This window comes from Gobius niger (genome assembly GCF_951799975.1).
Source record: "Gobius niger genome assembly, chromosome: 23".
Classification (NCBI taxonomy): domain Eukaryota; kingdom Metazoa; phylum Chordata; class Actinopteri; order Gobiiformes; family Gobiidae; genus Gobius; species Gobius niger.
This window is the reverse complement of record NC_136874.1, coordinates 7,462,069-7,475,274: the sequence shown is the minus strand read 5'-3', so window position 1 is coordinate 7,475,274 and position 13,206 is coordinate 7,462,069. Positions and strand designations below refer to the sequence as shown.

At 42.6% G+C, this 13,206-nt stretch overlaps 1 protein-coding gene across 1 annotated transcript; it reads left to right on the top strand.

Annotated features, from left to right (window-relative positions):
- The first annotated feature begins 8,691 nt into the window (after positions 1–8,691).
- spry2 (sprouty RTK signaling antagonist 2) lies at positions 8,692–11,393 on the top strand. The gene is made up of 2 exons (XM_079581415.1): positions 8,692–9,239; positions 10,375–11,393. Exon 2 carries the CDS (start codon positions 10,423–10,425, stop codon positions 11,311–11,313), a length of 891 nt encoding a protein of 296 aa, XP_079437541.1. The 5' UTR covers positions 8,692–9,239; positions 10,375–10,422; the 3' UTR covers positions 11,314–11,393.
- Positions 11,394–13,206: the final 1,813 nt, after the last annotated feature.

The window sequence follows — 13,206 nt, the reverse complement described above, 5'->3', positions numbered from 1 at the left end:
TCAGTTTTGAAGGTCTTAGCTTTCAAATGAGGTGTTACACTGGCCTATTAGGCTGTAAGCTCCAGTCGAGAAGCTTTTAGATTTCTGTAATGCCAAACTGGAGAAAATACACTTGGTTAAAGCAGCACTAAGTAACTTGTTTACCTTAATAAATCCTTTCCGTAGTCCCTCTGAGGGGAATACAAGTGTTAATGGGAGGATTGGGGGGTCTTTCATCTCCCCCTGGTGTCTCAATCCAGAAAACCACAATTGTAGCTTTCCCTGCTCCGACCCGGAGGCGCAATACACACTAATAGAATCACGAAGAAGAAGCTAACAGGCTAACGGGCAAAGCTAACTGCGGGCTAGCGCCACTTCAACAGTATTTACAGCCAGACACTTGCAGTGGCGCTTATGGCCACTAGGGGCATGAGTTGCTTAGTTCTGCTTTAAGGCGGAGGGTAAGAGGCACTATACCTGATTGTTTTGTTTAGAAGTGGAGTGAAATTAGTTTTCGGTATATTGTAAAACCAGACATTTGTGGGAAAATACTGTGCATCTCATTACTGCATTTATATCAATATCATAAACTTGCCTTTGAGTTTTCTTAGCATTTCTGTAACCCTGAAAAGTGACCCTGCAAGTTTTGAAATCCCTGTGAAGAATTGGGAGGCTGTGAAAGTTAGGAAAGCATTTTGGACTTTTTTTAATGACATCCTCTTTCATTAAAATTGCTACTAAACTACATTGGAATAAAAAACAGCAGATAGCTTTGACAGATGGTGTTCAGAAGAAGTCGTAATAAAAACAACAGAATAAAACCAAAAACCTCAATTTGGCTTAAAAGAAGAGGGGGGGGGAAGGGATTCTATTAAGAGGTTGACGAAAATGTGAAACATATTTTCAATGATATTAAATTCCTAACAAACTTTTTAGTCAATTCCAAAAAGGAAATGTAGATTGCCAGTCGTCACATTCTTCAATGTTTGCGAAGACTGATACTACGGGTTGTTTTTTGTATCTAGTCTCGTCATTCACATATTTATACAAAAAAAATAAGCCTTCATATGCCTTTGAAATCTTGCTCCATAATGTTTACTCCCATCCTCTGCTCAGTTACGCAGTGGCACCTCCGTCTGTGAGGAAAAACACAGGAAATTACACAAAAACATGAGACTATAGCTACGGGCGAGTGGCTTCACACCTCTGCTGTTTATCACATTATTACATCCACAGCTTACCGACTCCCCGGGGAGAAAAATATGTTTTGGAAAGGAAAGTGTGCCAAAAGGGTTGCCATGACAATGAGAGCTGACGACTTTTCATATCGGCAGAGGAGGTCGTAAAGTTAACTGAAGTACTGTACTATTCTGTATTTTTGTTGAGTACTTTAACTCCATTATATGTTTGACGTTTACCCACATGGTGACCGTCAAAGTGAGTTCCCGTATGTAGACAGTATAATTGCAACCATAAAAATAAAATGGAGAAGTGGCTTAAGGCTAGTCTTGTGTGCCTGATCAGTTAATTTTACCTATAGCCGTTAGCATTTAGCCATCAAACATCGCAAATCATGAAAGATACAGATGTTTGCAGCTGTTGTCAAAGCATCTGCCACATTTAGGTGAGGTCAAAGCCTAGTTAGAAATCATTAATGAATGTACAGATCTTTTCAGATTAAACACGGACACCCGAGCAACACATCAAGCACCATCTCGCGCGCCCTTCCTTTAGCCCTGTTAGCCTTTTTTAGCCCCATTTTAGTCCTCTTTTAATGTATGTTTTATCCTGCTTTTTTATTGCATTCATGTCGACTTTTTTACCAACATTAAATTGTATTTTTTTCCTTTTTAATCTGGTATAATCATTGGCTGCACCACACCACAAAGTATCTCCAGAAAGTGAACCTGTGACATTAGCTTAGACGAGTTGATGCGCAACTGTCAGGTTAGCGTGGTTAGCATTTAGCCTCTCCCAGCATAGGTTTAGCTCCAAACTGGGGTGAAGTTGGAAGCTACCAAGCTGTTCCGGGTTTTCCCTATGTTACGTGAAAGAGCATGGAGAGAGCTTCACCCCAGTTTGGATCTATACCTATGCTAGGAGAGGCTAAATGCTAACAACATCTTTGGTCTATTTGCGTGACTGAGTGCACGTGCAAAGACCAGACAGGTACGCATCAACTTGTCTAAGCTCAGGTAAGAACATAATAAGTTTAAGTTTGTGCTTTTTGTGGAGTTGTATACACATCCAATGGCCACTAAACATAATCTTAGTTAATGATGTTGAAACCAGAGAAATGATATAAATGCCATGAAACGGACATGCCACTTCTTTATCACATGTTTTAATAGCCTTCTAGCACTACTGAACTACTTTTCTAAGACTTACGTTTCCAATGGTCAACTGCTTTGACGAACTCAAACGCTTTCACTGAACACTTCCATTTTAGCAAAGAGGCCACATTTCTGCCAAAAATCAGCCAAAGTATGTGTTTGTGAAAATAGCTTGATGCTTTCGTCTTTTGAGGACACTTCATTATAGTTTTTTCTGCAGGCGGCACATGGTTTTGGGAAAAAGAAAAAAAAAAACAGCAGAAGGCGAGGGCTAAATCAGTGCTGTGGCCTTATGGTGTTATGTATGTAACGAGGTCGTGTAATTTTAGGCAGAATTAGCACACACCTGGTCACAAATATGGAGACGGGTTTGCAAGATGGATATAGGGGAGAGCAGTGGAAAGAGGACAGGTCAGGAAATTGAAATGAATTGCCATACATTACGAAATGCGAAGTGAAGTGAAAGAAGTGCAGAAGTTTGAAAGCACTCTCCATGGTGCTGAAAGACGCCAAGTTATATACCTGATGCCTGCATACTGTATAGGCAGGAAGTAGAACTTGGTAAGCTAGGCTAAAGTGAATAAAACAACAGATCCGTCTTGTATCGATCGCTCACTCACCACCTGACCCCCTGACCTTTGAACCTTGGCCACCTCCTCTTCAGTTGGATTGATTTGGCTCATTAAGCCGACAGCAGGCTAAAGGGGTCAATCCAAACAAAACAAAATGTAGCTTTTTTAACAACAAAAGTACATTAAGTGGTGTAAAGGAGAAGGCCTGTACACAATTGGCCCTCAAACATCCAAAGCGATATCTAAACTAATGTACTTTATGCTTCTGTGTCCTTTACAGAAGCCGAGCGTCCCCACCGTCGGCTGTCGTCTGCTTGACAATCCAGACACACTCCACGTCCCGGGGAGCGGCGGGGGTCCGGGGTGTTTCATTTCAATTTTCTTTCCCTTTATGTGCGGGGCAGTCGGCGGGCACAGCGGGGGCACGTTCCACTCTTCAGGTATTCTGCGACAAGAAAAGGAAAAGGCCGCGGCTTCTGGCAGAAAGAAATAAAGTTGTTAAAATTGAGGAGATAGTGCAGAAGTAATAGAGCTTTTACAGGCTGGAGTGTGAGGATGTATAGAGAAGGCATTTTGTCAAGTAGACGAGCAGGAGAGGTGAAAATATGGAGAGGGGAAAGCTAAAAGTCTTACAACCTTTGTAGGTACCATAGATTTACCACAGTAACTAGTTGTGAAGTGCCATGATAAGTACCATGATATAGGTACCATAGATTTACCACAGTAACTAGCTGTGAATTGCCATTATAAGTACCATGATATAGGTACCATAGATTTACCACAGTAAAGAGGCTGTGAAGTGCCATGATAGGTACCATTGAAGTACCACTGTAACAGTGAAGTACCATGATAGATACCATAGAAGTACCACTTTAACTGTGAAGTACCATGATAGATACCATAGAAGTACCACTTTAACTGTGAAGTACCATGATAGATACCATAGAAGTACCACTTTAACTGTGAAGTACCATGATAGATACCATAGAAGTACCACTTTAACTGTGAAGTACCATGATAGATACCATAGAAGTACCACTTTAACTGTGAAGTACCATGATAGATACCATAGAAGTACCACTTTAACTGTGAAGTGCCATGATAGATACCATAGAAGTACCACTTTAACTGTGAAGTACCATGATAGATACCATAGAAGTACCACTTTAACTGTGAAGTATCATGATAGACACCATAGATGTACCACTTTAACTGTGAAGTACCATGATAGACACCATAGATGTACCACTTTAACTGTGAAGTACCATGATAGATACCATAGAAGTACCACTTTAACTGTGAAGTACCATGATAGACACCATAGATGTACCACTTTAACTGTGAAGTACCATGATAGATACCATAGAAGTACCACTTTAACTGTGAAGTACCATGATAGATACCATAGAAGTACCACTTTAACTGTGAAGTACCATGATAGACACCATAGATGTACCACTTTAACTGTGAAGTACCATGATAGATACCATAGAAGTACCACTTTTACTGTGAAGTACCATGATAGATACCATAGAAGTACCACTTTAACTGTGAAGTACCATGATAGACACCATAGAAGTACCACTTTAACTGTGAAGTACCATGATAGACACCATAGAAGTACCACTGTAACTTGCTATGAAGTGCCATGATAAGAACCATGATAGGCACCATAGAAGTACCACTGTAGCTAGCTGTGAACTACCATGATAAACACCATAGATGTACTATAATAGACACTATAGAAGTACCACTGTAACTGTGAAGTACCATGATAGCTACCATAGAAGTACCACTGTAGCTAACTTTGAAGTACCGTGATAGGTAACATAGAAGTGCCACTGTAGATGTCTAGGATGTACTGCAGTAACTAAAACTTACTGGGCCGTATTGTAAAGTGTTACGCGTTTTAAAAAAATAAAGTATATGCTGTAAACTAGGGAGAATTACTACCATATTTTTGGTCTCTACAATACAAGCGCACTACGACGACTATAGTTCACTTTAAGAACCTTAAGCCGTTCTGCGTTTTGTAACTGTCTGAATAAGAGTGTGGACTGCATTAGAAGTTCAGGCACATCGCAGTTTAATGAAGAAAAACTGAGATAAATTGTTTAAGGACACAAAGAGTCTGGGAAGCTTCCTGACCTGGATCCGGCCCATTTACAAAAACACACTCGAAGTTAATTAAAATCGCCCTCCATCCCCTACACCCCCTCCCCCTCCTCCTCCTCCTATAGCGCCGCAGTCACAACTTTATTCACCGTGGAATCACTGGAAGAGTCGGGGGAGAAGCAATTTGGAAGCGGCGATGTCTTGTGTAGGAGCAGTCGCAGTGGTAGTGATGGACACGACAGTGATAAGATGAAAGAAGGCTCTTGTATACATATGGCAGTGTGATGTTTTCCTGTCAGTATTGAACTTCAAATGTTATAGCAGAGGTGGGAGTAAGTCACTGAATGCAAGTCTCGAGTCAAGTCCAAGTCGTGAAGGTCCAAGTCCCAAGCAAGTCCAAGTCAATCGGTCATAGGGTCAAGTCAAGCCATAGCTTTTGTCAAGTCAAGTCAAGTCTTGCTTTAGCCTCTCAAGTCACAAACGCCAGCGTGTTTACTTTTCAAAATGTGTTTAATCTTGAAAATAACAAGTGCTTTCTCAAGACACAGCAATCTGGAATTTAGGCTAAAATCAAACGTTTTAAAATGTCATGGATTTGGATTTAAGGTCTAATTAATATTTAATCGCCACAAAATTCAAAATACATATATTTTAAATGTTCCAGTCTATGCACAAAATTACCAGGGCAGCATTTTAAATAAGGGGGCCGACTTAAAAAAAAAAACTGAAACAGAGTCTTTTAAACATGAGCTGTTTTTCCTTGCAGTCTGAAAGATAAGTATAATTTTTTTTTTTTTTTTTTTTATTGGTCTCTTGCAGTTTTTTCTGTCAGTGGTTCCCCTGTAATGCCCCAGCCCCTGTATACTCGGATTCGCCCCTGCTCAAAATAGATTCCGTAGCCTTCAGTCCCGCTGTCACTGGGCTGTGTGCGGATGCGTAAAATAACCACTAAATGCTGTAAACTTTGTGTGAACGCATTAAAACATCGAAAAGCCCCAAGATTTCTGTTGATTAATCAGCTCTTGTCTGTTGTTGACTGTTGGTACTGTTGTAAATTCTCTAATACAGTTGACTAGGTGGGAGGAGTCTATGGTTGCTAAGTAACGGAGCACCATATATATACAGTCGAGCTGTCAATTAACTTCAGTTGGGCAGCCACAAATGTCTGCGTCTGTGTGTGAGGTGGGCAATGACATATTTGACAGTTGACTGTTATTTAGTATAGTTTCACATAATAATTTAAGAAATGTGATTTAGGTGTTGAGTTATGTGTGTTGCTAAGTTACTCGTAGTAATAGTTGTCCCCATGTCCATTGTTTCAAACGTTTTCCTGTCTGTAAATCTCCTTAGAAAACGTTTAACTTCTTAACCCCCGGTCGAACCGATTCCCGGTTTCACTAAAATATACAGGCTAATAAATATAAAGTCACAGCAAGTCATTGAGAGTCAGTGACCTCAAGTCCAAGTTATGTCTCGAGTCTCAAACAGCAAGTCCCAAGTCAAGTCAAGTCTTTTTGGAGCTTTGGTCAAGTAAGTCTCAAAACCCGAAAATTGCGACCCTCTGTGTTATAGTGACATTATAGTTACATTATAGTGACTTACATCATCCTATTTTCGTCCATTTAATATATTAAAAAAACCTACAGGTATCTAAAGGACCATGCACTATCATCCATTAGTGAGGAACCACTTTGTTCCTTCATGGGGTTGAATAATCGTCCTCCTTGTCTGTCTGCTGCAGTGTCTGGTTCAATCCTCTAGATGGCGCCAGATCACAGTTCCTCAACTCACCGCTTGTGCTCCAGTTTTTCATTCATCCTTTGAGTTTAGTTTGGAGAAGTGTCTGGGGCACTTAATAATGTGTTATTTAGTATGAACAGATATAGACAAATACATTGGAATACTTTTTCAGTCAAAGTATTTGTACATAGTTGTGTGAGTTTGGGTAATCAGTGTCTTTTGATGACATAATTATGAAAAACATTGGAACTGGAAGCAAAGACAATGAGCTAAATCATTAGTTAACATATTCATAGTTGAGTGGCTAGTAGTAGTATTAATAGTAGTGTAAGTGATTATTGAAGAGACAGCGTTTTTTCCCCCAGAGGAAGCCGGCTCGTAAAACACGGTGGTAAAAGTAGTTCACTGTGACCTCATTGGCCTCGTAAATAACTGGAGGCTTGTGTCACTGGTCTTCAAACTGGAAAAGCATCAACAATCACCTCCTGTTTAGTCAATTACTCTGCCGTATGTGTTTCAAACGGCCGTTATGTAAACTGTGCACGGCTCGTGGGGCTGCAGGACTTTTCAGATTACATTCCTGAGATCGTGATATCGTTACATTGTTTTAGTGTTTCATGGAATATGAGATGTTATATACACACTTTTAAACATTGCTATTACTTGTTTTGGCAATTTTACTTCTGAGTGTAGTTGTTTGTTCAAGACAAATATGTTCCTTTAGGAAACCAAACCAACCATTTGTTCTTCTTTTGCTTTACTTTCTCTAAGCTGAATGAAAAAGTTGTTTATCCTCTTAACCCCCACCTGAACAGACCACATGCTCTCCAGTTCCCCCAAAAAAGTGACTAAAAAGTGTCAAAAAATGTACAAAAAAAGAGACAAAGAAGTGACTAAAAAGTGACAATGGCGACAAAAAAGGGACTAAGAAGTGACAAAAAAGTGTCAAAAAATGTACAAAATAGTGACTAAAAAGTGACAAAGAAAGTAATAAAAAAGTAACAAAAAAGTGACTAAAAAGCGACTAAAAAGTGACAAAAAAGCGACAAAAAAGCGACTAAAAAGTAACAAAAAGTGACAAAAAATTTACAAAATAGTGAGAAAAAAGTGACAAAAAAGTAATAAAAAAGTAACAAAAAAGTGACTAAAAAGTAACAAAAAGTGACAAAAAATTTACAAAATAGTGACTAAAAAGTAACAAAAAGCGACTAAAAAGTAACAAAAAGTGACAAAAAATTTACAAAATAGTGACTAAAAAGTAATAAAAAAGTAATAAAAAAGTAACTAAAAAGTGACAAAAAAGTGACAAAAAAGTAACTAAAAAGTGACAAAAAAGTGACAAAAACGTGACAAAAACGTGACTAAAAAGTAACTAAAAAGTGACAAAAAAGTGACTAAAAAGTGACTAAAAAGTGACTAAAAAGTGACAAAAAAGTGACAAAAAAGTGACTAAAAAGTGACAAAAAAGTGACAAAAAAGTGACTAAAAAGTGACTAAAAAGTGACTAAAAAGTGACCACAAAGTAACAAAAAAGTGACAAAAACGAGAAGAAAGCGAGGATGAAACGCAACAAAAAAGTGACAAAATAACATTAAAAAAAGTGACTAAAAAGCAATGAAAGTGTGACAAAAAGGTGACAAAAACGAGAAGAAAGTGAGGATGAAAACGCAACAAATAAGCCACAAAAAACAACAAAAAAGTGGTAAAAAAGTGACGACAGTACGGCAAGTTTTGCAGTTTTTCTCAGTCTCAGCTTTCAAATGAGTCGTTACTCTGGGCTATAGGCTTTTAGATTTGGGTAAAGTTGCACTGGAGAAAGTTCTCTCGGTTAAGGCGGGTGGTAAGAGGTTAAAAACAGCCCCACTTCTCCCTTCCCCTTTTGCCATGTCTCCCTGGCTGATCAGACTGGGCCTGTGTTGTTGTGAATGGCGGCTCTCGGGGTAGTATCCAATGGACTGAAGGCTTGGGTGCGTGTGCGCGCGCGCGCCTCTGCGTGTGTGTGTGCGCACCGGATGCGAGATATCCGCTGGAACAACAAGCGCTCTGTTCCCCCTGCCGCCCTGACGCCATTTACACAGCCAAAACCCCGAGAGAAAAACACACACACACACACACGCGCGCGCGCACATAGCCAACACACAAAAAAGTCATCGCAGCTCTTGTGCGCACCGTGGATACCTTTCGAAACCTTTCTACGCATTCTTTTTGAATGTGCTTTTTTCATTTTTAGGGGGGACTAAGTTAAACTACCTTAAAGTGAGCGTAACCAGGGATTTACGCGTCGTTTTTTCGCCTCGTGCTCGTCTTCTTCTCACGCGAAGGATTAAGCGTTGGATGAAAAAACTCCGCTACGGGAACCTTCCCCCGAAATGGATTTTACAAACGGCTTCCCCAACTGACTTTCCCCTCGACGCGCTGCTGCAGCGGGCGAAAACGTGTTTGCTAAAGTGTGGACTAATCTCACGTGAAAAGCGGAGGGACAAGCGTGTCGAAAAGTACGGTAAGTGCAGCAAACTAGCTTTACGAGGGCGAACTTGCTCGCTCTGCGTAAAGGCAGCGATCGATGCAACTTTTGCCTTTACTGGTGGAGCGTTTGCAGAAGTTTGGACGTGATTGCTGCACAATTACTGCTGGAGGCTCTGATAATATTGTGGCAAGGGAATCCAACTTGTATTTGGCATTACGCAAACTTTTACGCATTTGGTCTTCATCCACAACCGCGTTTTAAATGTACGTTCTTTAGTGGTTGGACTTTTCGTGCGCGCTGACGTCAACGTGCAAGTGTAAAAGCCAGAGTTTAGTATGAATTGTGTTACAGTTACATGTATTTATCTTTCACCAGCGATAAAACTCGCAAAGTTCATCCCACCCACTGTGCGTGCGCGGGACCATGCCGTGTCCCACCTTCCTGTGCAAAACGTGCCAAATGGGAAGCTCATAAATCCGACAGAACCACACGGGCCTGGTGCTGCACTGCTCGCCCCCCTCCCCGTCCCTGAATGCATCACCGCACTCACTCCAAACATGGAGCTTCCCTGAACGCCCCACTCAGGACATAGGGCTTTTTCTGTTCGTCCTGTCCGTCATCTTCCTTTGTGTCCCCTCGGTGTAAAGTGTGTGGCAGTGGGGATCGCACTCCCAACCCGCAAAGATGCCATTTGAAAGCTAATTAGAGGGAGTGGGGGATAAAACTAGGCCACTACTGACAGTTCACTGGTATTAAAGAGTATTTTCAAATGCATTCAAACATACAAGGTCAGATGTTTGTGTTAGTATAGTCAGTATGTAGGTTACCAAATGCAATCAAATTAAAATGCCAATTTCAATTATCAAGAACAGTGACTGACTGGTGGGTCAGGGATCAAAAGTGGGTCGAGGTCTTTTGCCAAAAGTCATTGAAATGATTTTGATGGTCAGCTTAACAGCCAATGCTTCGATTTAACATTTTTATTTAGGTCACGACTTGTGATGATGGATCAAAGGTGGGTCTCATAAGTACACGAGTTAAGAACCAGTGGTTTAGATCCTGTTACTGTCCCGGCCTGTACTTCCTGCTCTGTGCTGGATCCGTTATGATTTGCATGGACTATTTGCATGTTTTATGCTGTTATAAAGTCAATAATCTCTGTCTGCAGGACTTCAGATGTGTCCCATGCCTGCCATAGACGCCCTTCACTCCCAACATGGATCCCAGCAGAGAGAGCGACGGGGGAGGAGAAAGCTCCGGGATGACGCCCTCGCCAGCGGGGTCGTCTCCGGGCGAGTCTCCACTGAGAGGGTCCCCGCTGAGCGGGCCGCATGACGTCAGGAGGACACCTCGTCCCCCTGAGCCTGAGGACGTCCGGGAGCAGGTGGTGGTCAGCAGACTGGTGCTGTCTCTGGAGCAGATTAAAGTGACTGTCTGCAGTAATGAGTACACGGATGGACCCACTGCCGCCTGTCCCAGGACAGAGGACAGCGCCCAGGAGAGGACCAATAACCTGCAGAACCTGCAGTCTGCACGCGGCGGAGGGCTCTCCACCTCAGAGCGGTCCCATAGCCCGAGGACCAGCGGGGGCAGCCCGGCCTCCGGACACAGGACCGAGATCATCAGAGTCCAGCCCAAAGGCCCGGAGCAGAGCCCAGAGGAGCTGAAGCCTCTGAATGAGCCTGTGTGTGGGGAGCAGAGCGGTCTGCATAAACATTGGGACAGGTGTGAGGAGTGCGGGCGCTGCCGCTGCTCCGAGTGCGTGCGCCCGCGGGTGCTGCCGTCCTGCTGGCTGTGTGGGCGCAGGTGCATGTGTTCTGCTCAGAGCGCGGTGGAGTACGGGACGTGCGTGTGCTGTGTCAAAGGCCTGTTCTACCACTGCTCGTCGGACGATGAGGACACGTGTGCCGACAAACCCTTCTCCTGCTCTCAGCCGCACTGCTGCGCCCGCTGGGCCACCGTGTCCCTGCTGTCCCTGCTCTTCCCCTGCCTGCTCTGCTACCTCCCGGCTCGCGCCTGTGTCCACGCCTGCCAGAGCTGCTACGACCTCGCTGCACGTCCCGGCTGCCGCTGTGGGACCTCACCCACCCGGGCACGGGACACGTAGAGCCAGCGCTGGACCAGCAGACCTGTCCCATTGAAGCCCATCTCTGAGCTTCACCTGTTCATCAGCCCACGCAGCAGCAGGGCCAGTGGTGCCTTCACTGACCCGAGCAGGTGAAACAAGCGCTCCATCTTCAGGAGAATGAAGCTACTGTTTGATTCTGAAACCTTATTTTTTAACCCAAGTGCCAGCGACACTTCGAGCGTGCCTTTAAGTTTAATATATTCTGTAACAGGCTCCTGTTACTAACTTCTGAGTGTTACGTGCAAAGGATGTACACATTAGAGCTTGACAGATGTTTTATTTTTGTACATATAATACTTCGACTGTGAACGTTAACTGCCACACAGGCACCTTGACAAATCCACATTGATTTGAATCAGTTAAGTTTATTCATACTATGTTTTACATTCACTGGAATGTACCAATCATACAAATGAAAGCCCTTCTTATTGTAAAGTGTACAAAATCTATTTTCTAATTCCAACATTGCGTAGTGTAAAGTAAAAAGTCTATATTTATTTGAAGGTTTATTATTTTATAATGAAGATATTTATTTTAAGAAAGCTTGTTTGTGTAGCCGCTGGAGGGATAGTTGACTCTGACTTAGAGGACCAATATATTAATGTTGAAATTAAACTCCTGAAGTCTGACTGAGCTGGTGTGTTTTGTGCTTGCTTTGTGTTTCTCCGGTAACTACTTCCTCTGTGCAAACACTCATTGTTCGCTTCTCTGCAGTTTTAATTGAGCCGGGGCACGGCACCAGCTCCGGCCTGTCATCGAGTGTGTGCCATCTCCCTGTGCCGGCTCCGTTCAAGATGGCTCCGCGATGTTTACAAAGCACAAACAGGGAAGCATTAACGCTCGCCCTGGGCCTCCCAGCCAAAACATCTGGCTCTGCTCAAGAGTACAGGAATGCCCCGGTACACACATCTGTTTGTGAGCAACATAACGCGCTTTCCTCTCCTCCACTACGCATTTCGCTCGAGCCGCTGCTGCTGCTGCCTTCTGAGTATCCTTTAAAATCCACCCACTTTTTTTTAGTTAACTCTTCTCTCTGATCAAAATGTGGAGTATAAAAAAAAAAAGAAAAAAAAAAAGCGTGGTGGAGAAATTCCTGCGTTTTGAATGTCCCGGAGGCGAAACATAAGCTCTTGACACTCGTTGACAGGATACGGACGTGTTTGCGGCGCGGTATGCGTCCGCCAGCCGTGATTGACACGCAGAGGCCCAACCTGCTCTCACTTGTCTCTCTGAGCCCCCCCCACCCCCCCTCCCTTTCATCCTCCTCGGCTTTTTATATAAGCATCAATTTTCACCTGTGCACAAGTGTTTGTTCGATAGCGCCTGGTAAAACGCAAAGGCTGCAATTACCTCGGGCAAAGCAAAACAAGAGTGTATCTCCGTGTGATCTTGTGTATGAAACCTGTTGACCCTGTAGTTTAAACCTCCACATGTTTTCAAATGCATGGGATTCTTTGTATTAGTTCCGCCCTTCATATTTGAGCTCTCCCTGCGATGTCGGCGTGTGCAGTGAACTCGATCCGGGTTTGCATACATTGACAAATTCATGACTTTAAATTTGTAAATTGTAGAAGCGCAATTGCAGTAATCCTGTCTTTGCATTTTGTTTTGAATTGTTGTACATTGGTTGAGTTTTTTTTTTGATTGACCAAGTTTTTGGATGACTCTCTATCAATAAATGTGCTCAGAAACCCTTGCAAAAAAGTATACGTCGAGGAGAGAGTTTTAAGTGTGCTTATACTTGTACAAGACGTTTACTTACAAGTATACACTGCAAAAAGTACTCTTGAAATAAGTAAATCTGTCCTTGATTTGAGAGTCTAATTTCAAGAAATATGTCCATGGGGCAATTTATTTCCACTTTTATTATTA